General features: G+C 54.2%; 2 protein-coding genes across 3 annotated transcripts; one reads left to right on the forward strand and one right to left on the reverse strand.

Moving 5' to 3' along the window:
* Window positions 1-1,755: 1,755 nt before the first annotated feature.
* Window positions 1,756-11,091, forward strand: CBX2 (chromobox 2). Its single transcript, XM_066235595.1, has 5 exons — window positions 1,756-1,932; window positions 2,016-2,059; window positions 3,011-3,076; window positions 6,087-6,192; window positions 7,740-11,091. The coding sequence occupies exons 1-5, from the start codon at window positions 1,861-1,863 to the stop codon at window positions 9,045-9,047; spliced, it is 1,596 nt and encodes a 531-aa protein (XP_066091692.1). The 5' UTR covers window positions 1,756-1,860; the 3' UTR covers window positions 9,048-11,091.
* Window positions 11,092-17,577: 6,486 nt separating this feature from the next.
* On the reverse strand, window positions 17,578-20,469 carry CBX8 (chromobox 8). Of its 2 annotated transcripts, XM_066234125.1 has the most exons (6): window positions 20,316-20,469; window positions 19,882-19,925; window positions 19,638-19,703; window positions 19,441-19,507; window positions 19,293-19,322; window positions 17,578-18,987 (listed from the first exon to the last, which is right to left on the reverse strand). In XM_066234125.1, the coding sequence occupies exons 1-6, from the start codon at window positions 20,382-20,384 to the stop codon at window positions 18,100-18,102; spliced, it is 1,164 nt and encodes a 387-aa protein (XP_066090222.1). In that variant the 5' UTR covers window positions 20,385-20,469; the 3' UTR covers window positions 17,578-18,099. The 2 variants fall into 2 exon arrangements, with proteins under 2 accessions (XP_066090222.1, XP_066090223.1); XM_066234126.1 differs by lacking the exon at window positions 19,293-19,322.
* Window positions 20,470-27,298: the final 6,829 nt, after the last annotated feature.

Here is a 27,298-nt window from a genome sequence, read left to right on the forward strand (position 1 = left end):
GAATTTTCATAGTTAAAATTGTATTGATGTGAAAAAAAAGGTAAGGCTATTTAACATTTATCTCCTTTATTATGCATTTGACTTCCTCTGAATCAAGAGCTAAATGACTTAAGTGTTGGAATCCATGGGAGTCCAAAAGACCAGAGTAACAGGCTTTATTGAAAGGAAGAAAGGAACCCTGCCGGCACTTCTCAGGGGAGAAGAGCACTGGTTACAGACTAGGGGCGAATTGTATAGTGTTTGAGAGAGCCTGAGGGGATACTGAGGCAAAAGTCCTGGTATGTCCGGAATGCTCCTCCTTGGGGGGCTTCGAGCATGTGGGTGTTGAATTAAAAGTCCTGGTATGAAAAAAAAGAAAAAAAAAAAAAAAAAAAGTCCTGGTATGTCCGGGGCCCCTCCTTGGGGCGGCTTGTCAGCTTTTTGGAATTACTCTGTCCAGTAAGGGTGAGGTCTGACAGATAAGCGGAACATCAAGAGGGCAGTCTGGAATACATATATCTATCATTAAAGGGGTATTGTTCAATGGAATACGGATCTTAACAGCAGATAATTTAGAGTAGGCTGTACCAATGACTCCAAAGAGGACTTCAGGTCACCCCACTTCTGAACGTGATCCAGTCTTCTTCCTGCTGCGTGCAATTAACCCAAAGGATACAGATTTCCAAATCCTGCTGGGCCCACAAATGACTTAGTCCTACGTTTAGCACCATTGGCTGAATCCTCGCTCTAACCCCCACATTCATTTCATCAAAATCACGAAACAAATTAACCGTTGCTATTCCTGTTTTCCCCACGTGTGCACTAAACCACAGGGCTGGATTTCACTCTTCATAGCTAAGATAACACCAGCAGCTCGCGTTTTTATTTGATGCATTTTCTCCTCTAGCCTTGGGGGTAAGAAAAGCCGGGCAGCTCCATTTTTGCTACCCTCCTTGCTCCTCCCAGTACTTTATCTCCAATTACTTCCCCGCCGCCCCCCCCCCACCCTTTAGCTCCCGGGCAAAATAGGAGGAACGCCCAAGATTCAGAGACCTACACTGTTCACAAAAATTAGGGGATCAGGGACGTGCAGACACTCCAGTACTTTCAGCCTTTTGCACCTCATTTGCGTAATGGAACAACTTATTTTGACTTGTCATTTGCTTTTCTGATGTTCTTATTTAACAAAAAACAGCAAAATTTTTTTTTAATCTCTTCATATTCATTTTGAAATATCCTCTAATTTTTGTGAGCAGTACAGTTCAAAACGGTGGAGAGCAAGTAGAGCCTGACGCGCCTCTCCAGGCGGAGGCAGGAAGCGACCTCCACGCTCTGACCGCACTTCTTCCCCCTTTGGGGCAGAACAATGACTTTTTTCTTGGAAATGAAAGTTAGGAGGAGATCGGGCATGCCCCAGGGGCCAAGAAGAACTTGGCAGGCATCTTCTGAGGTCCGAAGTCGCGCGACGCGTTCCTCGCCAGCCCTTCACGAGCGCGCGGGACCCTAGCCGCGCCCTAGGGACCCCCGCGCCGAGTGTCTACCCCCTCCCAGCTCAGCACAAGCCCCTGAGCGGCCACCAGCGGCGGATGCGAGGCCGAGGCCGAGCCCGAGCCCGCCGCAAACAATGCGCGCTCCGCAACCCCCCCTCCCCGCATGCCCATTGGTCGGCGCCGGGTTGGACGGCCCGCCTGGGCGGAGTGTGGAGCGACGTGGAGTGGGCGTGGTGGCCGTGCGCGTGCGCAGGGCGGGCCCTACGCAGGCGGGGGCGGTGCTTTGTGTGCGGCGGTGAGCGCGCGGCGGCGGAGACGGCGGTGGCAGTAGAGGTGTTTCGGGGAGCGATAAGAGTCACAGTTGTGCGGGAGGGCGGGCGCGCTCGGCAGCATGGAGGAGCTGAGTAGCGTGGGTGAGCAGGTCTTCGCCGCCGAGTGCATCCTGAGCAAGCGGCTCCGCAAGGTGCGTATGGCCCAGTCCGACCCGGTTCGCCCCGCGCCCACCTCACGCCCGGATCGGCTCTTGCGCTACTTCTCTCTTTGCAGGGTAAACTGGAGTACCTGGTCAAGTGGCGCGGCTGGTCTTCCAAGTAAGTCCCAACAATGCGGCGCCCGCCTTCCCCGCCCGTGCCCCTCGGCCCCGGGGAGAGGGAGGACCCTCGGCTGCGGCGTCGCTGGCGGGGCGGGGGATGGGGCAAAAGGGGGCGTCCTTGCGTAGCGCGGGAAGTTCTCCGGGTCCTCAAGGCTTCCTCCGCCCCTGCCGGGAGGGCGCGTCCAGGCTCCGTGGGGTCGCCCTTTGTTTACAACCCCGGCGGGTGCAGGGCTGGCGGCCTCCCTGGGGTCGCGGCCCAACTCTGCCCCGGGCACCGTTCCCGTTTCCCTCCTGCGCCTATTTGTTGCATGCGCCCCCGCTCCGCCTCACCCCTCCCAGCGGACGCCGCGAGCCCCCCCTCGTCCTGTCCGTATTTTCTCCGCTGTAACCTGAGCTGTCTATTGATGAATGTATGGCCTTTTTTTATTATTATTATTTCTTTTAATGGAAGGGACGAGACTTGGCATACTGGGAGGGGGCTCTGTTTACAGTCGCTCGCGCAAACCCGTTTCCCTTTTCTTTCAAGACCCCACTTTCTTTGCTTTCCCTACCAGTGCCCCGGCCCACGCTCGCTTGGGCGCCAGCCATGTTGTTGTTAATCTTTGGGCTGTGCTTCAGTGCCCCTGGGCCTCCCCCTCCCTGCATCCTGGACAGCCTTCCCTTCCCACTCTGCCTCCGGGCCAGGGTTTGGGGGCTTCTCTCTGCCACTTTCCATTTTGTTGGAATTTGTTTTCTTCTGATGGAGAAATTGAGTCCTCTCGAGGCGCCTGTTAATTGGAGGATTGAGGTAACAGTTTCTCTTCCAGTTTAAAGATAAGGTGCTGGGCTTCAGGGCCCCGGCCTCCAAGAGCTCCTCCTGGGTGTGAATGGGACCTTTTGGGCTCTGCAGTGACTCACTGCTTTGTGAAGTGGCTACTCTTTTACTACGACTGGCTCTTTGCTTTTCCAGACACAACAGTTGGGAGCCAGAGGAAAATATCTTGGATCCACGGCTGCTCCTGGCCTTCCAGAAGAAGTGAGAAAGTGACAGCAGTGTGGGAAGAGGGAGAATGCTAGGAGAGACAGTGACCTGTGGACACAGTCATGCTGGGCAGTGCTGGTGGTCCATGGGCCCTGGGCTTGGGTTGTGGTCTGAGGTCCCATACAAGCTGTCACCAGGGTTTTTGCTGCCATCTCCATGGCTGTTTATAATGGTGGAGCAAGATATGGGGTTTCTAGGAGTCCCTCCTCTTCTTCCCTTGCTGGCCGGTGCTGTGTCTAGACCTATTGAGTCACTGAATAAGAGCTACTTTTGGTCTTTCTGAGAACCAGAATTGCTAAAATGAACCCTCTCGATTCATGAATAGTTCTGTTTTCTTTAAAATTTTTTTTTTCATTTTAGAAAGGGGGGGGGGAAGAGAAGGGGAGGAGGAGCAGGAAGCATCAACTCCCATATGTGCCTTGACCAGGCAAGCCCAGGGTTTCGAACCAGCAACCTCAGCGTTTCCAGGTCGACGCTTTATCCACTGCGCCACCACAGGTCAGGCAGTTCTGATTTCTTGTTGCCTTTTCTGTGGAGTAATTTGCAAACAACTGATAAACTAGGGCAGCAGATTTGCCATAAAAATGTAGACTTGGCCTTTCCTCCCTGCACAAGGGTGGCACTGAACAGGAGACCACTCAGAGAGGGAACTGGAACATGTAGCACAATAGTGAACCAGTTATGGTATCTCTATACCTAGAATGTTTATTTTTCCAAAACTGATGGTACTAAGGAAGTGCCGTGGTGGCCCCCTGGCCAGAGGGGCAGCATTTGCTTTTGTAATTCTGTAATTGTATTTTTAGGTAGGTGATTTGGGTTAGGAGAGGGGCTTTGAGATGCTCGAGAAAAGGGATAGTAAGTGGTGGGCCTACCAGGAGACCACACAGACAGCTTCACAGTGTCACAGCCCACGGAGATGCAATTACAAAATGTCTTAACATAAATAGACTAGAATGGGACAATTAGCAGTGTCGATGTCTGCTGTGTTGGGGCATCAAAGACTGACCTTTGACCACCGTGAGTTCTTGGTGAGGCACTACTAAAACAAATACTTCAGTATAACAACTCGAAATACTGGGTACTATGGACGGATGGGCCACCCCATCCGGTACAAGAGGCCAGAAGTGCTATTCTTTGGACCACACGTGGTGGGGAAGGTTTGCTGAGGATTGCCTGTTGCTAGAGGCAGATAAATTAGTTGCTCAAAAGCTGTTCATGCTGAGGTCAGCCTGACCAGCTAGTTCTCCGGTGGCTCAAGCTATTTCCATGTTTATCACTTTAGCAGGACATTTTGTGTCTTCTCACAAAGGGCCATGGCAATAGAGTAAAAGTAAAGGTGGTCTTAGGCAGGGTGAGAAAATGAGGTGAGTGCAGACTTGTCCCAGTACCTTTGGGAAAGCTAAGTAACCTCATTTTCTGCTATTTTTCATAACTCAGGTCCTATAAACCTGGAGGGGAGGGGAGCTGGTGCATTTCTCTGCAAGACAGTGCCCTAACTGTCGAGAGAGCGTGTGTTCCTGACTTCAGTTTGGTTATGGAGTGACAGACAAAAACTGGGGTTGGCATATCTCTAAGAGGAAGATGAGTTAAAGCCATGAGGTGGTCTAGGTTACATCCTGGTGGAGAGAAAACTAGGGAGGTGGGTGCTATGCTCTCCCATAAACCAGAAAGATCCTACTGGGAGCTGTCAGTTATTTGCTTGGTGTGGAGCTGTGGCCTTTGGATGTATGGAGAAGTGTAGGGTTGGGGAGGAGACCCACAGGGCGCTCCTGTCCTGTTAGACAGGTTGGGGCTGCATTGGGAGTATCAGCTCCGTCTGATTGTATTAATTGGATTCTTTTAAGAAATTACCTTCTGGGCCCCAGTGATATGAAGTGATGTTTACCCATTTTAATTACCAGGAAACTTCTTCAGGTAGATCCTCTTCCCTGGGAGTTAGCCTGAAACAAGCTTTTTCTAGGGTAGGCTATAGCCCTCTCTTGGCTTTGTAGCCCTGAATCATGGGGCTGGTTAAAGGTGTCCTTTAGGCTTTGAGCCCAGCTCCTGTGGAGTCTGCTTTCAGTACTTAGTCTAGAGCAGAGTCCATGGACAGAGGAATCTTAGAAAAGGGAAGCGAAGACATGACTGAGCCAGGGCACTGGTTCTGGGAAGACCAGAGGACCAGAGTGCAGAACCTGACTGGAGCCCTTAGTTCCCTGTGCTCCTTGGATGATGAGATTTTGTGTGGGCATTGGAGGTTGGGGAGTGGGGGCAGGGAGGCGCCTGGGGTCAGGTCCTCTCTCCCTGCCCTGGACTCCTGTTTGAGATGAGGGGATTGGGCCACGTGACCACAAAGACTCCTTTTTTTTTTTTTTTTTTTTAACATAGGCAGAGATAGACAGGGACAGACAGACAAGAACGGAGAGAGAGATGAGAAGCATCAATCATTAGTTTTTCGTTGTGCGTTGCGACTTCTTAGTTGTTCATTGATTGCTTTCTCATATGTGCCTTGACTGCGGGCCTTCAGCAGACCGAGTAACCCCTTGCTGGAGCCAGCGACCTTGGGTCCAAGCTGGTGAGCTTTTTGCTCAAGCCAGATGAGCCCGCGCTCAAGCTGGCGACCTCGGGGTCTCGAACCTGGGTCCTTCCGCATCCCAGTCCGACGCTCTATCCACTGCGCCACCACCTGGTCAGGCCAAAGACTCCTTTTGATAGCAGAATTTCCACAAAGCATTCTGCCTGCAGAAAGTGGCCTGAGTTAGCACTGGGTTTTAAATGGAGTCCGAGAATCCTAGAGAGGTATTCATTTCCTAGAATTGCTTGAATTCCTTTGACTTGTCTTTACTCAGCACAAGTGAAATAGATGAATGTAGAAATATTACCCTGCAGTGAAACAGGTGTGGACCTCCACCCAGTGAAACTGGTGATGAGTTACCCTGAGCTTGGCTGGAATGCCCAGGGGTGTTTGAAGCCGTGGGGTTCTGTGCTGCAGAAAGGAGAGGGCCTGATTGATGATTGTCCTCAGGGAACACGAGAAGGAGGTACAGAACCGGAAGAGAGGCAAGCGGCCCAGGGGCAGACCAAGGAAGCACATGGTGATGTCCTCCTGCAGTCGGCACTCCAAGCTCAAGGTGGGTGCTTGAGGGTCCTGATTTGGCTGCTTACCTTCCAGCACTCAGGCAAAGTGTAGGGTGGAGGAAGGGGGCTTGAGGGCTTTGCGAATTGAAACCATGGCCTTCTGCCTCCTTCCTTGCTGCCACTCAAGCCTCTGCCAGGGGCAACAGCAAGCTCCGAGCTCCTGCCCCTCCTAAGCTGGTCATTCCTTTGCTGCCCACTCTGCACTTCTTTCTACTGGATAGCACAGTCACACTTGGTTGCTGACCATTATTCTTTGACACCCCCAGTGGCTTATGGGAAACAAGAGAATAGGAAGCATGCACACAGTAGGTGGTCCTTGGTTTGCCAAGTAGATGCAGCTAATTGGGCAGCCCACAGGTACACACCTGGAGTCTGCAGCACTGCCCCTCCCTTCCTCCAACAGTTCAAAGGCAAGATGAGGTTTGGGGTCCTGGCTGCAGTCTTGCATGTATTTTGATTCCTTTCTTGAGGGCACTGCTCCAGGATCCAGAAACCACACACTGTGGCCAAGAGCTCAGTCACTTATGTGTAAAACCTCCCTTTCAGGAGGCAGTGGAGAGCTTGCCTTCTGTCTGTAGAAGCTGGCAGCACGGAGACCTGAGCAATAGGAATGTGCACTGAGCATTTGTGGTGGCGCCTCAGAAACTTGGGAAGACAAGTGGTTGGTTTTCCTGTGTGCGGAAGGTTCCAAAGGGGTCAGATTTGGAAATGGAGAGATTGCAACAGGTGTCCGCTTGCTTTAGGTGACAAAACCTTTGTGCACACTTTTCATTTGACTCTTAATCTTATGAGACATGTAAATTGTGTTGCTCTGAATTTCCCTTCTGGAATTGTCTGCCAGGAGGCCAGAGCTAAGCTTCTGTCCCCTTGAAAGCTAATACAGGAGGTCCTTGGTTTACGACACAGTTCTGTTTCTATGACAGTGACATAACTGGAATTTTGGTGTAAGTCGAAACGTACCCTAGCAATAACACAAACAGAACACTTGTACTTTTAACAGTCCAAAATGGTGTAGGTAAGCAAACTGGGGATGCCAACTCCCTCACTCATAGGCCGTGTATGAATAAGAAGAATACTATGTATTCTTCTACCACACGCAACCAAACTAGTTCGCCCACATAGCCTGTAAGTACTATGCTAATGGCGTAAGCCAAAACACTCGGTTTCGATTTTCTTAAGGCTTCCGTGAAGTGAGCATCATAAACTTGAGACTTGTTTGTTGAAGCTGTTGTAACCCAAGGACTCCCTGTAGTGTCCAGATGGTGTATATGCTTGTTTCTTAATTGTTCAGACTTTTATTTCATGAACCACCAGTTTCTCTTTTTTCTAATTGTAAATACATTTCATGGAATTTCATTAGGGACATTATACATGGTTTCTGGAACAAAGTGGTGAGAAATTGCTCCCTTCCAGCTGCTTCTAGTCTGAAAGCAACAGGAGGCACTGGCTTCAAGGTGTCTGACACTTCCTGGGGAAAGTGCATTCTAGACCCTGGGGAACAGGCTACCGAAGGGGTGACACCTTCCCTTTGTGTTTGCAGGAATCTGACACCACCTCCAAATGCAGGTCTAGCAGCTCCTCCTCGTCTTCCACATCCTCCTCCTCTTCCTCAGACGAAGAGGATGACAGTGACTTAGACGCCAAGAGGGGCCCCCGGGGCCGTGAGACCCACCCAGTGCCTCAGAAGAAAGCCCAGATTCTGGTAGCCAAGCCCGAACTGAAGGACCCCATCCGGAAGAAGCGGGGCCGTAAGCCCCTGCCCCCAGAGCAAAAGGCGGCCCGGAGACCTGTAAACCTGGCTAGAGTGCTGAAAACCACCCAGAAGGACCTGGGGGCACCAGCCAGCAAGCTGTCCTCTCCACTCAGCGCACCTGTGGCCGGCCTGGCAGCCCTGAAGGCCCATGCCAAGGAGGCCTGTAGTGGCCCCAGCACCATGACCAGCCCGGAGAACTTGGCCAGCCTGATGAAAAGTGTGGCCAGCAGCCCCAGCCGGGGAGGCATCAGCTGGCAGAGCTCCATCGTGCATTATATGAACCGTGTGAACCAGAGCCAGGCCCAAGCCGCCAGCAGGCTGGCACTCAAGGCCCAGACCACCAGTAAGTGCAGCCTCGGGCTGGACCTCAAGGTGAGGACGCAGAAGGGGGAGCTAGGGTTCAGTACCCCTGGAAGCAAAGTCTCAAAGGCCCCCAGTGGCAGGGCTGTGGAGCAGAAAGGGGGAAGTACTGGGGGTTCCACACACGTCTACAGCAGCAACAAGGTCCCTGCTGGTTGCCTGGGCCCCCAGCCTATACCCACCCAGGAGCTGAGCCTCCACATTTTGGACTTACAAAGTGTGAAGAATGGTACGCCTGTTGCCCGTCATGCTGCAGGTACCAAAGGTGTCCCTGCCATCATTCCAGGCACTGGGAAGGGTGCTGGAGCTGGCCCCACCGCAGGGAATGGGGCTGGTATGCTGATTGACACTAGCAAGAGTGAGAAGCTGGCCTCCAGGGCCATAGCTCTGCCCACCCTTGCAGGCAAGAGGGACTGTGTCAAGGGCAGCACGGCCCCCGGAGGGCAGGAGGGCCCCGGGGCACCAGGAGTCCCAGGGGATGCATGCAAGCCAGCTGTGCTGTCTGAGATGAGCACAGGAGAGGAGAACAGCAGCTCCGACTCGGATCCTGACTCAGCCTTGCCCCCCAGCACTGAGCAGAACCTGTCTGTGTCCGTGCAGACCACCCAGGACTGGAAGCCCACCCGCAGCCTCATAGAGCATGTCTTTGTTACCGACGTCACTGCCAACCTCATCACAGTCACGGTGAAGGAGTCCCCCACCAGTGTGGGCTTCTTCAACCTGAGGCATTACTGACACTGACTGCTACTGGCAGGGCCTCCCCTGCCCTTCTCTGGCCTCTGATTTTGCTTCAGTAAATGACCTGCACCCCAAACTCTCTTCAGGTGCTGGGTGGCCCCCCTGAAGGGCAGGCTTGGAAGGCCTTCTGGATCCTGGCCCTGCCTGTGACTTCGGGCCAGGGCGGTACCTTGATGCCTTGCCGGGGCCTGGCCTGGCCCCATTCCTACCTCTGAGCCTTACTTCCCATTGGCCTCAGGAAGTCTGGGCACTCACCTGCGGCTCGAGCCAAACCTCTGAAATACCCTCCCTGCCTGTGGTGGCAGTGGTGGTCAGCTCTCCTCCTGATTTCCCAGGGTTACAGATGTTCAAGGAGGGAGCTTCTGGTCCAATTTAGCTGTTCTGCTCACTGGTGATGAGGGTGTATTGGGGGTGGGGAGGCAGGGCCCAGAGAACTGTGCCAGGGAGGAATGACATCCATTAGAAGTTGGGGCAGGGGGAGCACAGCAGAGGCTTTGCTGATCAGCACTCCCCCTTCCCCCTCAGAACTGTACCTGAGCTGTCAGAGGTGGGGGGACTTTACCTCCCTATACTTGTTCCAACCCCTGACAGCTGAGGGCTGTGGCCTTAATGTGAAAGGACAGATCTTGGAATGGAGAGAGGCAGTGGCCGGGAATCCTAGAGAGGTTGGTGTTGTAGATAACGGCTGCAGCTCCCAAACCTGCAAGTTCTGCTGGGCTGGGAAGAGTGCAGGTCCCGGAGCTGTTCCACCTGAAAAGCCTCTGAGTTGGGGGAACTCCAGCTGCCTTCTTTTCTGCCAGCGTGTACAAGGACTGCCTAGTCCTGATTTGGGCCTCAGAAACTGCCCCCAGCCTGCTGGGTGCACAAGGGCCTTGCCGTGGTTCCCACCCATGGTGAGGCCCCACCTTCCCTGACAATCCCCCCCATCTCTGGGGTTCCATGTCCTTCCCAGCTGAGAAGTTGTCGCTACCATTTGGGAAGTGGAACAAAAAGAGTGTCCCACCTGGCAGATGGCCGCCAGAAATGCCAGATCTGCTGGCCCAACTGCTGCGCACCACACTCCCCGATGGTTGTTGGAGAGCTGCCCTAGATGGTTTCTGACCAGCGTTAGGATTGCTGTCATGGGGGTGGAAAGATGGGTCAGCGTGTGGGGTTATTAGGTGTTTATGTTGCCAAAAAGAAAAGTGGGGCTTTGGGGGGACTCTCTTTTTGTTCCAGACTTTGGTTAAAGTCAGCCAGCCAGTGTGGGGCTTTCCTTTATCTCCATAGCCTTGGCTGCAGGCAGGAGAGAGCTCGAACTTAACACAGTGGGCTGTGGTTTCTGGAGGGGTGGGCCTGCTACACCGGCAGCCTCCTGGGCCCCCACCCACCATGCCAACTGGGAAACATGGCTTTTGTGTAGCCAAATCAAGTTCAGCAGTGTGTCTTTGGAGACAGCCTATGTCCAGGACTTCATTGAGAGACATCCAAATGAAGCTTTTGAGATGGTGCCCACTTTGGCAGTCGAGGATTTGGGAATTCCAGACAACCAGACTGAAATAAGAAAGGGGAGGGTTCTCCACTCCTGTCCTCAGACCCAGCTGTCCTCTGGGTATGACTAAAGGGGCTCCTCCAGGTTTCTCCCCCACAGAGTAGCTGACAGCCTCCCAAATTCTGCAGCTCCTTTCCTGCCTGGTACCCCACTGCCTTAAGGCTGCAAGGCCAGGCCAGCAACAGCTCCCCCCAGCCTATGGGGCCACCCTAGGCTTCAGGGGCTGTGGGCGGACCTGACATTCCCAGCAGCCAGGTCTCCAGACCCAACTTGGTGCCTTTTTACAGGCTATTTCAATCCCAAAGTTTGAATCCGCAAACACCTTACTCCCAGCCACTTTGCCTTCTTGGTATGTTGTGTGTTTTTCTTGGTGCTTGTCACTCCAAGTAGTTTGTGTTGAAAAGGGTACATGTGTACACACATACACATGCAGGTGTGATGATCTTTGCTGGAGTTGGACCAGATGTCCAGAACTGGTCATGTTTACCAATAAATAAAAGTAGTAATGTTTTATTTGCGTGCGTGCATGTCTGTCTGTCTAGGTCTAGGCATTAGTCACATCCAACTTGAGATTACCTTTTCTCCCATGGGTTTGTACTACACTGAATATCACAATGTGCATTGAAAGGGTATTGAATACTGTCATCTCTTTCTGTTTGCTTCCATAATTGATAGGAAAGTGGCCAGTTCTCTTTTGCAGAGAATTTGGCATTTTATATTTTTTTTCGGTGCCAAAAAGAGTTCCTTGTTTTAGTTACACAGAATTTTGACCTGAGATGGCTGTGGGCATAGCTAGAGGTTCTATTAGGGGGAAATGAAGGACCGGAGCTTTGGGCCAGCGCCAATCAATGGCTTGATTAGTGTTTGTTTTTTGGTTTTTTTTAAAATTCATTTATACCACTTCTAATTGCTTTCAACTATGGCTGTTTTTCTTTCTGGGTATAGTCCTGATAGGTCAATATTGTGAGTTCAGTCCCTGGTCAGGGAACGTACAAAAATCAACCAATAAATGCATAAATAAGTGGGGCGACAAATCGATGTTTCTCTCTAAAACAATAATTTAAAAATTAATATTTCCCTAGGAAACAAGGTATTAGTTGAAACAGGAGAGTGGCCCAGCCACCATGTTCAAACAGGACCAACCAGTTAAAGGAAATGCCTCCCCCTGGAAGCCCACAATGGCTTGGGAAATGGAGTAGGATAAGGGGAGAGGGAGTGCCTAGGTGACCAGATTTATGCTAACATGCATCTAAAAATTATGTGCATTTTTTAGTATTTTTGGGAAATACTAGCAATAGGTTGCAGACTTTTTTGGACCAATGTTAATTTATTTAGCAGGGAAAGAGCAAATGTGTTGAAAGATCCTGTCTTTTTGTAGTTTGCCAATTTTTTTAAACTTTTCAGTTTGTATGTTGTAAGTGGTACCTGGAAACACAAGCCTCACACTTTGCCTTTCTGGACGCAACATACAGTCCAACACAACTGAATAGGATAAAATAAAAAGGGTTAGGGGATAGACTAAGCCACTTCCCTGGGGTGCAGAAAAATATTTTTTCTAAGCAAAGTTATCCCCAAGGTTGCCAGCTTGAGCGCAGGCTCATCTGGTTTGAGCAAAGCTCACCAGCTTGGACCCAAGGTCTCTGGCTGAGCAAGGGGTTACTCGGTCTGCTGTAGCCCCAGGGTCAAGGCACATATGAGAAAGCAATCAATGAACAACTAAGGTATCTAAGCAAAGTTATGGGGTTGATTATAAAAGTGAGTCCCTATACCGTTTTACAAAAGGTGATTGGCACCCCAAAGGACATGTGGAAATGTCAAGACAATTCTGGTTGTCACAACTGGGGTGTGGGCGGTGGGGGGCAGGGGTGAGTAGTTGCTACTGGCATCCAGTGGGGAGAGACCAGGGATACTGCAATACATCATAAACTCACTTTGAGGCATCTCTCAGAAACTGATACTTTAGGTTAAAACAACCCAAAATTCCTCTCTACCCCCCACCCTCTCTCATATCCATATACTATGTTAGGAAGTCACAACCCCTCGAATCCACCACATGTGGTAACACTCCAAAAGGACAGAGCTATAAAATTGTGGAGAAGTTGCTGCAAAGTCAAGTAGCTTTGTATGGGCAGGGCTACTACTGCAAGGATGCCTAACCCACTGATGAATTGTTTACTAAGTAACCAGTCCTGGTCCTTTAAGTCCTGCATCACCCTCTGCATGAATTTATTTATGAATTTCAGCTCCCAGGGAAAATCGACCTCCTTTGAAATGAAGTTGGGCCTAGATGTTGGCTGCCACGGGTTGGAAGGCTAGTTGGGGCAAATGCCTGAACGTTTTCGTTCAGGAAGAGGTTCCAACTGTAGCTAGACATTCAAACCCAGCTCTGCGGATTTGAAATCACATTCTGGCTGAGAAAGCTGCTGGCATGTTTTCTTTTATTGCTCCTTCAGAGGCTGGAACCGTTCTCATTCTGTTTTGGAAGTGGACAGGGACAACCCTAGCCTTCCTGTCCTGGGTGTTTGAAAGTTGCAGAAAGGGCTGGCTCTGTCCAGGAAGGAGCAGAGCCTGGCAGAGTTGCAGCCGGCTCTGCCCCCCAGTGGCGAGCTAGACTTTCCTGGGTGTAATTTCTACAGAGCCTGGGCCAGAAGGGTGCGGGCCTGGTCCACACCGGCCTTTGTTTTATGCGCTGTTGATCTGGTTGCCTAATACACAGCCTTTCCAGAAGAGTGGGCCGGGCTGCCAAGGCGCCTGGCATGATCGGTATGTCCAGACTCCAAGACGTGGGTCCGGCAGACTGGACACCGCCTTCCTCCCCTCCACTTCCCGGCTCGAGGGCCTGGCTGCAGGAACAGTAGAGGGGACGTGCACTGTGCCCACTCTTGCGCGCTTCTGGGTGGGGGAAAGGAGGCATTCCCTGCTCCTTTCGGGACCCAGAAAGTCACGGTCGGCCCGGGGAAGGGGTGGGCACCCGAGAGAGGGGGAAGACCATCGCCTCTAGAGGGCGCTCGCGTCCCGCCAAGTGCGGGCCGATGGCTCTCTGGACACGCGGGGTAAATTCCTTAGTCCAGTCTCGGAGCTGCCCCGGGGAACCGAATTGCACTACTCGTATTCCAACTATTCCAAGCAAGCCAAGAAACCTCCGCTTTCCAAGTGTCTGGAAAACAGCCCCGGCCACAGCCCAGAGCCTCTTTCCCCGCATCCAGGCCCGTGAGGTGCAGCCTCGACAAGAACTGAGTGCCCCGTCTCAGACACCAGCTGTGTACAAGGCCTCCTCTGGGCCTGGAGGACTTTTCGGTGAGAAGTCAGAGTAGGTGCCCCCTCCCCCAAAAAAAGTTCTGGGATAGGACTGCTTGCCGTCGAGTCTTCCGTGCACAGCAAAGGGCCTCAACTGGAATCTATGAGCTGTAAGCACCACAGGAATAGGAAAAAGGACCCGACCCGACGCTCTTGGAAGAGCCATTAACATTCCAGTTCAACCAATGTGTGTACTGGATCAGGCTCCATGTGGGCGGCGGCTGCATGAGCCGGCCTTGCCCTCGGGTCGCAGGGGTGTGGGCGATGGGAGGTGGCACTGTAACCTGAAGCATCCACACCTAGTCGCTTTCCTGGAGAATCTGTCCAGGGAACAGAAATCCGCCTTAGGAGCTCCGAGTCAAAGCCAGGGTTGGTGGTGGCCAGCAACAGGAGAAAGGGGGCAGTCGCCACCCGACTATCTCCCTAAGCACGAGCCCACTGCGCCGCCCCAACACCCAGGAACCGACACGGGAGGGAGTATTGGCCGTGCAGTGGAGCCATGGCTTGGGAGCTGATAGTTCGCTGTGACCCTCAGCAGGTTACCCCACTCTACCCCCGCACGCTGACTTTACCCGCCGCAGGCGCAGCCCCTCTCCTTCAAAGTGTACTCAGCCTCAATGCTCCTAGACCCCAGCCCCGAACCCGGGTCACTCTCTTCCTCCTGCGTCCTCCCACGCAGGTCACAGAACTGGGGGAAGAAGGCCGGCAGAGCTCCGCCAAGGGCTGGATCATGACTTGTTGGCTAAGGACAGTAGATACGGAAGAGAACGCCTGCCCACGCCCCTCCCTTTGAGCTCTGTCAGTGCGCCTAGATCTGGGCTTCTTCGCGGGGCGACGTCTACGAAGGGCAATGGCGGTGGAATTGGGTTCCATGCGATGGCCACTTTGGGGATCCCGAGGGCGGTTCTTCTGTGTGGGTTTCACGACCCCGCCCCCACTAAGGCCAGAAAGGGGCCCCTCACTCCAAACCCCGTGTTCTGGTCTCTCCCAGAGGGGCTTCGCCCAGCATTGGAAGTTCCAACCCCAAAGAAGACTAGGGACGCAAAGGCTGTGGGGGCTCCCCGGGAGGCGCGGGACTGCACTGAGGCAAAGCCAGGTTCACTAATCACATCAGCTCGCTCTGCGCCGGCTCGGAACAGCCAGTTGCCTAGCAATACCAGTGAATTCAATTCTTCAATCAATAGGCGTGAGGCGCTGCATTTCGGGGAGCGCTGGCGAGGCTTGGGTGGGTCTGGGGGTCAGGTCCCACGACAGGCCTGGGGAATAGGCTGGATGGCCAGGGGAGCGTGGCTACAGGGAACCCAGGCCTCGAGAATAAACGGTGTCGGGCCTGGATGTGGGGCTCTCGGGGGGGGGGGGGGGGGGGGGGGACTCACCAGACAAAAGGGGAACGTTAGAGGTCGAGGCCATCCTCCTGCGGTTCCCTAGTTCTGCTCGGTCCCAGAGAAGTGCAGTAGGTAGCTGAGGAAAGCCACGACCTCTCTCCAGGAGGTAGGGAGGGCCATATCCCGTTCCCTCCCACACCCACTTATCTCCCCCCCTACCCAGTTGTTGGAGTTCCTCCAGAAGGGGAAGGCCTTTGAGGTCGGGATGGTACCAGGCTGTTGGGGGCAAGAGGTGGTGGGTAATAAGAGAGGAGGCAAGTGTCCCTCTCCTCCCCAGTAACATAAAAAAGGAATAAAACAGACTCTATTTACAAATTATATATTTAAACACGTAAAAAGCGGTATTGGATACATTCACGACCGCAGAAGATAGGTACCGAAGCTTAACTCTTGAGCGGAGGAAGAGATAGATTCAAGATTTGTACAAATTTTAACCCAACACTTGCATGTCCCTCGCGGTTACTGACTCTCAACCACGTGCCCCAGCCCCTATCCACCCCCTCCCCAGGTCAGCGTCGCAAGAGTGAGCGAACACACACACACACACACACACACACACACACACACACACGGCCACGGACAGACTGGGCAAGACAGGGACAGTGGGGGCAGAATCAGGCCAGTTGGAGAAAGGTCGAAGGGAAGGGACGGACGAAGTAAGCCTAAAGGAAAGGAGGGAAGGAGGACAGGCGGCAGCCAGGTAGACACTCCGTTACCGTCCACTCGGTAACACAGGTCCCTTCAATAAGTTTCATCTGAAAATAGCGTTGACATTTAAATAGATACACTCAGTCAACGGCGCTTCTTTATACAAAGTCTAAAATACCAGTTTTACAAATGTGAGCAGATAAAAATCCCCAATTCCAGAGGCTTCTCTTTATAGGTGCAATTTAACATTCAAAAACAAACTCATGTAGTACACCGTGTTACTCTTTTTCACCCCCTCTCTATAAAGGCAAGAAAGTCCGAAGGAGAGAGAAGCTGAGAATCCAGAGGTGGGAATACGGAAGTGTGGAGGATGACGAAGCTAGGGTTCCCTCCCTGTCCCCCCCAACGATTAGCTCCTCAGTCCTGGCTCCCCACCTCGCTCGCCCCGAGTCTGTGCTTACTCCAGCGCGAGCGAGGCCCCCACGCCTCTCCCACGACAAGCACTGAGAAGCTGGATCTCCGCTGGCCCTTTAAGGGCGGGGGAGGGCGGGGAGGCCGCGGGATCAGTACTCGAAGGGAGGGAGGTGACAGATTTGTGCTTTTGAGTCAAGTGGGGCGCGCGTTCTGGGTCCTTGGAGCGTAGCGTGGTCACGAGACAGCTGGGGCGGGGGCGTCCCGGACCCGCCACCGCGCACGGCCTCCCGGCCGTCTCTTCTCCAGCGCCAGCTCCTCCCTCCCCCTTTGGCGGAGTTTGAATGTCGAGTTCAAATAGAGAACACTCGGCGAATCGAAAAGGCCTATAAATTATAGCTTTTGCTTTTAAGGAGGAGGGGAGGTAAAAGCAAAAGTTCTGATGCGCACTCTTGGATGAAAACCTCGCCTCGCCCCTTTTTTGCCTCGCCCCCGCCGGGTGAAAAGTACTGTGCGAGTACTGCCCGGCTCCCAGTCCGAGGGCCCAGGCCCTCCATCGCACTTGTAACCAGGCCACGGCCAGGGCCTTGATGCGAAACCCCGCTCCGGCCGCGCCTGCCGCTGTGCCTCCCTGGGTTGGTCCGCAGGGTAGGGCCTGTCTGGCCGTGTGTCCGTCTGAGAGCTGGCGGCCCGCCCTCCATGAGGGCGGAAGGCGAATCCAACTCTTCCTGGGAGATGGGGGCCACCTTCTCTTCTGGCGAAGCTAGTGGACGCGAAAGGAAAGGTCCACCCCCAAACACTTTTCTTGTGAAACAACTGTCTCCAACTCTGGGCACTGACATGCAATCCTCCCAATTTATCCTGGCATTTCGGGAATGTAAACAGATTCGCTGGATTTCTTTTTTTCTGTAGAGTAAGGAAAGGAATGGAAGGAGCTAGGAGGTTTTATCCACATAACACACACACGATCTGATCTGCGTGTATAACACACACATCTCCCGTAAAGTGCATTTCCTGGTGTGGCCCTGGGGGGGAAGTGTGATACTCCCCACCCACTGCTACTTTTCACCTTCAAAATCACACACAAAAAGTGATTCAAGTTAATACTTTTTTCCCCTAACAGACTTCTTTATCTTGAGGGGGGAAAACGCGCCCGCGGGCACACACACGCACCAAAAACAAAAAACAAACCAAAAAAAAAAAAAAAACGGAAAAAAGACTGACCCATCCCCTTTCTTCTGATTGGGGAGCTAACCTTTTGCTGGCCTGGCCGACCAATGGGAAGAGAGAAAAAATCCAGGTCCTGCCTTGGTTCCAGGGGTCTGCCATGGGGCTGTGAGAAGAGGAGGGGTGAGGTGGGCCAGATGAGTCCCTCCAGACATCTCTAAGAAGCCCAGTATCCAGGTCCCCAACCTCCCTAGTGCCATGGGTGGCTGAGGGGCCCCTCCTGCCCCAAGTCAGCCTGTCTGCCCCAACTAAACCACACTGTCTCTCTCTCCTTGTTAAATAAAACAATTTCAAGAGTTGAAATATATATATTTAGATATTTTTCTTAAATAACATATTTACATCTAATAGAAAATATAACTCTAGAGATAATCTTCCAATCAAAACTGAGGAGGAGGAAGGAGGAATGAAGGAGTGGGCTGTGTGAAGTTAGGGAGGGGACCAGCCCAGAGGCCACCTCCCACCCAAAAATAAAAAGCATCATTTATGCCAAGTTTGCGCTCTCACTCTCTCTCCTGCTCTCTTGTCCTGGGATAACCCACCCAGCAATTCATCTTTTCTCTTTAAAAAAGCCTTGGTCCGTGTTACTTTCCTTAATAGTGACGGTCAAAAAGTTTGAGGTCACATCCGTGACCACCACCTTCTCCAGGTTGGTCAGAGAAGGACTCCAGGATTCTTCCTCTGGGTCCCCCAGGATTCTGGCCACTGGGATCCTGGCAATGAGGGAGGGCCTTCCCCCTTGAGCCCCAATGTCCCGATACAAGCCTCCCATAGAGCCAGGGGTGCCTGAGCCATGCCGGACCCGGGGGCCTCCAGAGTCCAGGGCCCCCTGGCCTTTGGCCTCCAGAAAAGCAGCCCTGTGCTTTATGACCCTGGCAGGAAAGGTGTCCACAGACAGCTTGCCTGTGGCCTCAACTGGGCTAGTGCTGGCCACTCCACACTGGACTAGGTCAGAGTCCTGCCTTCGGGCCAGCTGGATCACACTGTGGCCAGCAGGGAACTTTCCTGCTCCAGAAGTTGCATCCTCCAGCTTCCTGTTCTTGAGATAATCTCCCAGGCCATCACTGGGTTCTCCCAAGGGTCTCTGTGAAGGGTCCAGGAGCTCTTTCCGGGGCTTGGGGCCTCTCTTCCTAGAGCTGTCCCCTGGCGAGCTGGGCTTGTCATCCATGCGAGCGGCACCTCGCTCACGCTCCTTCTCACGTTCCCTCTCCCTCTCACGATCCCGGTCCCTGTCACGGTCCCGAGGGGGCTCCATTCGGCAGGTGCTGCTGGTGCTGCTGCTGCTCCCTGGTGGTGACAGACCCATGTTCCGAAGGCCCTCCCGGGCCCGGGAAGTAGAAGCCAGGTCTTGCGGTGAGCGACCAGGGTATGGGATCCTGATGCCCCGGGCAGAGTCACTTCGGAACTCGTAAGTCTTGGCCTTTGCTTTGGCCTGGGCCTGCAGGAGAAAAGTGGTGTCAAGAGTGGAGCAGGGGCCCTGCCCACCTACCCCTGCCCCCAGATCCCTTTTCCAGCCAGCCTTCCTATTTCATCCTCTGATGCTTCAGAATTTCTACATGGGTGGGGGTGGGGCTTACGGGTGGCATTCTGGCAGAATGGGTAGAGGATTCATCTGGGGGCAGCCATTTGCAATAAGCACACTTCTTGCATTTGATTATATGTCTATTTGGGATGGTTGGGGCATAGGAATTCTAGAGTAGCTAAGACCCTCCCCCCAAAACAGTCATTAGCACAGCCACTGACCTGGTCCACAGCCTGTCTGGGGACTCCCTCCTAGATTACAAAAAGACAGAGTGTGTGGACACCTCATTGGTTCACAAGTCCTCCAGGTCCCCTTTGTACAAACTGATACAGCAACACTGCTGTCTACCATTGGACAAGGCCATCCTACCTTGAGGAGGAAGGTTTTGGGTTTGGGTCCTCGCTTTTTGGGGCCATAGAGTTCCATCTCTCTTTCCCTAGAGTTAAGAGGTGGAGAAAGAGATACGTAAGTAATGAGACCGGATGGGACTCCAGTCCAGACTGGAGAGAAGCCACCCTCCCCTCCTTGTTCCTAAGTGAGAAGCTTAGGCTTGGAAGGGCCTGTACCTTTCCTCAAAGGCTGCGAGCAGGCGAGCATCCAGGATGTTTTCTTCTGGCTCCCATGTGCTGTACCTAAAGGGAATCAAGAAGTGGGCGTCTGTAAGATCAGGGAAAGAGCACTCAGCATATGTGTCTGTCTGTAACTTTTCTTGTTGCATTGTATTGTATTTCAACATAAAGGGAGAAAAGAGGAAGAAAGAAACCTCCCAAATAACAGTCTGGGGTAGAGAATTGCATATAACCTACTTACTTCTGCGACCAGCCCTTCCATTTCACGAGGTATTCCATGCGTCCCTGCGGATGCAAAGGGTGAAATATGTGTGTGCACGGGAAGAAATGCATGACGAAGACACAAGAAATACATGCAAAAAAATGCATGCATCAAATGAACGCGTGAAATTCTATCGCGAAAAGCACGCGTCCACTGCATCGCTTCCTGCACGAAACGCTGCACAAAGTGCATGCACCGGCATTCATCCCCCCCTCACATCGCCCCCCACCCATGCAATCTATGCATCGCTGCAAGTCTAAGGAAAGCCCTCGGGGTCAGAGCCGCCGCCGCCGCCGCCACAGCCGCGCTGCTGGGACCTGGGGGAAGGGAAGCTGGGCTGCAGTAGGGGGAGGAAACCTGGGCCAGGAAGGGAGGGCTCGGCCGGCCTCGGCCCAAGGCCCAAGGGCACTTACTTTCCGTATGCGCCGTTTCAGTAGGGCTTCGGCCGCGAACACCCGCTCCCCAACCGCTGAAAGCTCCATGTTGACTCGCCGCTTCCCCCCTTGGCCGCTTCCAGCAGCAGAAAAGCAGCAGCCAGCGCACGACAGACCATAATACTCCCCGGCTGACGTCAGTTCTCCGCCCCCCCCTCCCGCGCGCGCTCTCCCTCCCGCCCCCTCCCGCTTTCAGCTCCCTCCTCTCCTGCCACCCTGCGCTTCCTCCCGCCCCACGTGTTGCTAACGACGTTGCTAAAGCCGAGCGGACAGGGTCTGGTCCCCCGCGCGCTGATTGGGCGAGCCCCGAGCCATGCCCCTCTCCCTTTCTCCCCCGCGTTGCTACGTGACCCGCGTTCCAATCGCTAGGGGGAGGAGTCCGAAGCTACTCAAGGGACTGAACGCGAGGGGGTGGGGGCCACCGCCGGAAGTGACGTTGATGATAGGGCGGTCCGGCTGCTGTCAGTCTGCGGGGCTGGGGAGGGGTGCCGTCTGCCCTGTGTCCTTGCCTGGGTCCCCCCCTTCCCCGCCGCCAAGTTGTCCCTCCGGTGCTCAGCGTCCCCTACAGCTCTCGCTGGGACCCTCGTGGCGTTGTCATCTAGGCCCCGCCCCCTCGGCAGACCCCAGCCCGCCCTACCCCCACAGCCCAGATTCGCGCCGTCCCCTCCCCCAGCGGTCCGCGCCGCACAATGCACAATGCACAGGTGCTGGGGCGCCGCGGGCCGCGCCCGAACCCCGGGAGCCGGCGACGCCGGCCCCTCGTCCGCCTCCCCCAAGCCCCCTCCCCCTGAGCCGCACACCCGACCTCCGGTCTCCATGGCAACGGCCTCCCCCCACCGCCGCCAGCCCCATCTTGCTAACAAATCAATGTGCCTGTGTCTCCGTCTCTTGTAGCCGGCCCTTCCCTCGGCCACGCTCCGGGCCCTGAGAGCTGGGCTGGGATCTAGAACTTGCCCCCAGCTCGGAAGCCGAATGACGACTCGCTGTTCCTGCCCGAGCCTTTCCGCGTCCCGGGACCCCGCGGGGGGCGTCGCGCGCCCTCCTCCTGCTTCCCGACCTGTCCCCGACGCCCGCAGTCACCTGCCCGTGCCGCCAGCCCGCGGTGCTCGTTCCCGCCAGGCTCCGGCCCGAGCGCCGCCGGCCCCAGCCCAGCCACCCTAACCAGTGCCGAGCTGTGTTGGGGGCGGGCGTCGACCACCAGGACCGAGCCTGGAGCTTGTCTGGGTTTGGGGCACGGGGCTGGGGGTGCGTTCCACTCTCCCTGGATCCAGGGGACCTGGGGGGCCTAAGCCACGCACTTCCTGTCCAGGGCTTCTCTATCCGACGTGCGCAACACTCGGCGAGAAAACGCGGAGCGGAAAGTGGCGGGGGCGTGGCGGGGGCCGCTGCGAGCTGAGTAAGAGGGGCTCGCGAGCGAATATGGCGGGGTCCAAGAAACGGGGCTAGGGCGGGCGGCGGGTGCCTCGCTTGTGCACACAGCTCTTGCTCGGCATGCGGTGACTCGTGGCTGGGGCGGCGGCGGGGACAGCAGCCCAAGTCCAGGTCCAGCTCTTCCCGGCCCATTACTCTTACTGTCCAAGCTGCGAGTCAAAGCACCCATTCCTTGGGATAGCGATTTAGTTAAAACATCGACGATAAAATTTGAGTGGAAGCTGTTTCCTTTGAACAGGGATGGGGTGGGGGAGAGAGAGAGACAGAGAAAGCGCAAAAGCGAGCCAAGAAGACTGACTCCAAGGAGCAGGAAACCCAGAGCGGAAAACTGGACTCCTGTCCAAAGTTAGGTGCGCGGCGGATGCGGCGCGGTCTGGACCCGCGGGACAATCGCGGCTCTGAGCCCACCTCCTCTCACTTCCTGCCCCCTCCCCTGGAAACGCGGAGTTCCAAGTTTTGGGCTTGTTCCCAGACTTTACAAGGTGGGAGCTGGGTGAACATTTTCATCTCTCTGGTCGTTCTGTCTTAACTAACAGCGAACTGGCGACGCCCGGATCGCCGGGGCGACCCGCGCGGGCGGCCCTCGAGAAGCCGCCGACGGCCGCGTCCTTAATCATAAAAAGTCATTCCCGGTAACAAATAGTTTCGTTGGCCGGTGCCAGCGATACAGCTGTTTCTGTTTAAGCTTAAATACTTTCCAACAGTTTGGGCAGTAAAAATAAAGTCGGTCTCAGCCGCCTATAAGTGTCTGGTTTCCCCCCACCCACCCCCCAGAAAGCCCACCCTCTGCCCTGGGCCCGGGTCGTTCTGCACACCCCGCTCGCCCTCTCTTGGAATCTGCTGCCCACCATGGGCGACGGCTTTCGAGCTGCCCAGCCCTGCACAAGCCGCCCCAGCACCTCGAGCTGGCCCCAGGGCCCCCTCGGAGGCCAGAGGAGGGCGCCGCCTAAGCCGGTGGAGGACTAGACCCGCTTCGCCTCCCGCCCTACCCCCAACCCTTTGCAAGCTCGCGTGCGCCCGCAAAGAGTGGCGGTTTCCCTTCACATTGGGTTTCTGTAGCCCTGTCCCCGGGAGAGTGTTTGCGTTGGGTGGCTTCACACCCCCAGAGTTTGCACGAGGCTAGCCGAGGTCGGTGGCTTTAGTTTCACGCTGAGAAAGTTAGCTCTCCTCTTCCCTCCGGGTGTTTCTCTTCTTTCCTTTATCTCCCTCCCTTCCTTCATTACTCCCTTCCATCCTCTTTTTTCCCTCCCTCCCTGCGTCCTCCCTTCCCCCTCTTTCTCCACGTTGCCTAAACGCCTCCGAAGCTTGTAGTGGGGAAATGAAAATCCTAGCGCTGCCCTGCATGGCTCCCTCCTCTGGATGGGTACTTAATATTTTCTTTTTTGAGAGGGTACTTAGTAAGTTTTTTCGCTTCCCCGCCCCATTTTTCCGCCTGTCTTCACATCTAGTGGCAAACACTCTTATTCTGAACAAAATTATCGCTTGTGAAGTGTCTGAATTTGCCAGGCGTCGGGGGATTCCTGCAGAGCCCATAGCCAAGGTGGAATTCGATCCAGAAGGAAACGAGTGGTATAGAATAATCTGAGAGCAATCAGACCAAGCTGGGTTCTTGTTGGCAGCAGACAAACTCAGTCCTGCGGAGGAAACTGGTGGGTGGGTAGGTGTGTCTCAACACCCTCCCCCCTTCCCTTCCCCTGCCCCGGCCCGACACACCACCCGCTGCATTTGTCCGCAAGAGAGCAGGGTTGCAGAGAATATGAACACAGGTCACTGGACGGCTTAGACTCACCGACAGTTTAGAGACTGAGAGGTAGCAGTCTGAGAAATGGGTATGTAGACTAGAGCAACCCAGAGCTGGGGCCTCCCTAGCGAGTGCGGAAAGATACCTGTACATGCCAGGAGAGGGCGCTAGCGTGGGGTGGTAGAGGCGTCACTCCTGCGACGTCCAGACTGTCCTTTCAAATTGTCAGCTCGTGGCACTGTCTTAGAAACCAAGGGAAGGAGGAACGCCACTTCCCACCTTTCTTATTGAACCTCCTTCCCTCGATCACCCAATTCTCCACACCTCCTTTCTTTCCTTTACATAACCGCTTTTCTCCTTCAAAGTTAGATCCTTGATTTTCCCATGTGTATCTTCTGAGAGTAAACAAAGTTTCAAAGAATGAGAATCCTACCGCTCAGTGGTCCTTAGTCGAGGCTGCTAGGTTCGAGTGCGCCGTTTCTGCAGTAAATAAGGTAACTGCCTCCTATTACTTTAGCCCCATATGGCTGCAATTTGAGTGTCTTTGGAGACAGTGCGTGTGTTGGGCGGGGGGAGTGAAAGTGGAAATCAAATGCTCTCAGATCGCATTTTTATGAAGGAAATTGTCCGCAATTCTCTTAGCAACCTCCCTCCGCCTCCCACTTTACAGTAGGAGCTGCCCAGTTTCTTTGTTTACGGAAATGCAGGCGCTGGGCCACTTTGGGACACCTGCTTCCCGAACCCCTGGGTCTCCTCTTCGATTCTGCACTCATCTTGGTGACTTGGGCACACGCTTTTGACTTCCTTTTCTGACTAAGGGCTTCCAACCTGCTTCCGATGCCCGGGAGCCAGCCTAAGCTATCTGCCCCACATCCTGTAAGGTACCTGGACCTTGTACTTCATGCTCTAGCCTCGTTTTAGCCGGGAGACTGCCTTGGGACCCGAGGCCCTCTCAGGCCTCCCCAAACCGACTAACAGGGCACTCAGTCCCTGGGAAGGAAGGCTGAAGGTTTACTGCATCAGGGGAGGAAAAAGAAGGGGCAGCCTGGGCAAGGCACTAGGCTTCTGGGTCACCCATCAGACCAGCAAGCCCCAGCGCATCCTCTAGCTCCAGGGTGTGGTCAGCCTCAGCCTGTTCTTTGGGATTGTTTTAATTCCATGACTTGGCGGGTGTCAGACCTGCTTGGTCTTGGCCGGGGAAGCAGGCACATTTGGAACCCAATCATTTGCCTCAGGCGCCCAAGAGGGCCAACTGTGAAGTGAGCACAGGTAGCTCTGAGGCATGACCGTGGAGGCTGTGGCCTCGTGTGTGGCTGCCATGGCCCGTGGCTTACCTTGAGCAGACCTGGAGCCCGCAGGCATCCTCCCATCCTAGCCTGAGCCAGGGCACCTGCAGGGAGCTAATTGATTGCCCACTAGTGGGGGAAGCCGCAGGGGTGACCCAACACCCTGCCAAGAGGTGCAAAGACCCAGCCTGGGCAGACTGGCAGTGACTGCAGATGAGATTGCTGAGTTTTCTGGTCTGGGCTCCACTTTTGTTGATCTCTAAGCAAGAATTTCTCACCTCTCCTGTCCCATTTTCTCCTCCCAAGTAGACATTCAGACTATTTTTATTAGAGAAACACTAGAACACTGTGCAAAGGATGAAAAGGGACTGGCCATGTTGCAGTAATTTCCCACAAGCCTGCATTCACTTTAGAAGTCACATAACCTTTAACTTCTGCCCCCTAAAATAACAGGAACCAAAATCAAGCTCCTTTAAAGCCTCCACAGGAGGAAACAGCACCCCCTAAAAGGCAAACAATGTTTATTGAGCAGTTGTCTGGCACCTGCATTATCCCACTTAAGATTTATAACAACCAGGTAAGATTAATTCCATTATCACCATTTTATAGATGAGCAACTTGAGGTTCAGTGAGGCCAAGTAACTTGCCCAAGGGCATACAGCAGGGTTTCTGCCTGAGTAGTCCTAAACCCAAGTCTCTTCTAATACTCTACAGCAGAGACTTTGAACCCTATAGACATTTCAGTTCCTCCAGGAACTAACGAAAGAATCAAGGTAAGAATTCCAGAATAGCCATAAAGCATTTTGGCCGAGGGCCCCAAACTACGGCCCTCGGGCCCGCAAGCAGCCCCCTCCCCGCCACCGCACTTCCGGAAGGGGCACCTCTTTCATTGGTAGTCAGTGAGAGGAGCACTGTATGTGGTGGCCCTCCAATGGTCTGAGGGACAGTGAACTGGCCCCCTGTGTAAAAAGTTTGGGGACCCCTGCCATAAAGGAAGTCAAGGGTTTCATTGCCAGAATCAGAAACCTGGTCCTGCAGAGATACTGTTTTGGGCCTTTGGCAAAAAAGATGAGGCTGGAATAACAGGTGGGAAGGAATTCTAGGAGCCAAATCAACCCAGCTGGAGGCCAATGTTGATGGAAGTCTTTGTTTTACTTTCATCACAGATCACAGTGGCTAAAATTGTGGGCTCTAGGACCAGCCTGCCTGGGTTAGAATCCGTTTAATAGCTGTGTGCCTTGTGTGACTTACTTAACCATTCTGTGCTTCAGTTCCCATAATTACTTAAAAAGGAATATTAACATGCTTACCCCACAGGGTCGGTAGAAGTGTTCAATGAGATATCATGTAAGCACAATTACATTGTCAGGGACAGGGAAATAAATGCTCAATGTGTACCTTAATACTGCTACAATAGTCACTATTATTGATGTTCTAAGACCACGTTAATGGTACCAGGTGGGGTCTGGTTTGGGTGACTTTCCCCGGGAACCCAGTGTCAGCTAATGCTGTCCTTACTTCCCATGAGGGGCATCCACGAAGAGGGAGCTAGGTGCTCATTGACCTTTTCGGGTAAACCGACTGTGTGCTCCTTAGGTACAGTCTACATTGGCCCCTTAGGGTGGCTACTCTGGAATGCGTCCCACAGAAGGGCTCTGAGCCAAAACACACCGTGGCTCCTCGAAGCCCTGAAGCCAAGAGTACTGTGGGCCTCCCATGGCTGGAGCGCGCGCACACCGTCGGGGCCGGTACGCATGCGTGCACACGAACCCCGGTGTGGCCCCCCCACTCAAATCCTCTCGGGGGAAGACCACCTGGTACTGCTTGTGAAATCTGGCTCCGAGAGCTGGGAGGCACCCTTGGCCGTGGGGGTGCAGGGGAAGACGGCTCCGAAATGGGCGGGAGAACCCAGCGGCTGCACGCACCCTCATGCTTTAACCGCGAAGTGAATGGGGTCCGAGAGCGAGTGGGTCCCGGCGCTCTGTTCTCGTCGTCCCTGGAGAAAGGGCTCAGACAAGAAGGACTAGGCATAGCCCGGGGAGGGACTGCTAGAGGCGAGGAAGGAGGTGGGGTGTGTAGGCAGAGACAAGTGTGTGACCTAAGGGTCAAGGCCTTTGAGCCCCAGCAGGGACGCGGGTGTTATTAAAAGCCTCCTGGGCAAATATGCCCGATGCTCTGCTGCTGTCCGCGATGCCCACTACGGCAGCCTGTGGTTTGAGATGTCCCCGGTGGAGAGTTTGACCTCGATTCTATCTTCACGGAGAGACCCTTGGCCTGGCGGTTACTCAGCGCGTCCCGTGTGCGCCCCCTCCTCTCCCATAAGGCTACCCACGGAAAAGGCAGGGAGCAGGCATCCTGCCATGGAAAGACACGGGGCGAGGCTGAGCGAGGCGCGGCTTCGGACGATGGTCCCAGAGCCTGCTCTCAGCGAGGTCGCCTGGGTGCCCCGGCTCCTTGAACCCAGCTCCTTCAGCGTGGCCACTCGGCCGGCTGCCAGCCATGCT

This window comes from Saccopteryx bilineata, chromosome 6 (genome assembly GCF_036850765.1).
Source record: "Saccopteryx bilineata isolate mSacBil1 chromosome 6, mSacBil1_pri_phased_curated, whole genome shotgun sequence".
In the NCBI taxonomy this organism is placed as follows: Eukaryota; Metazoa; Chordata; class Mammalia; order Chiroptera; family Emballonuridae; genus Saccopteryx; species Saccopteryx bilineata.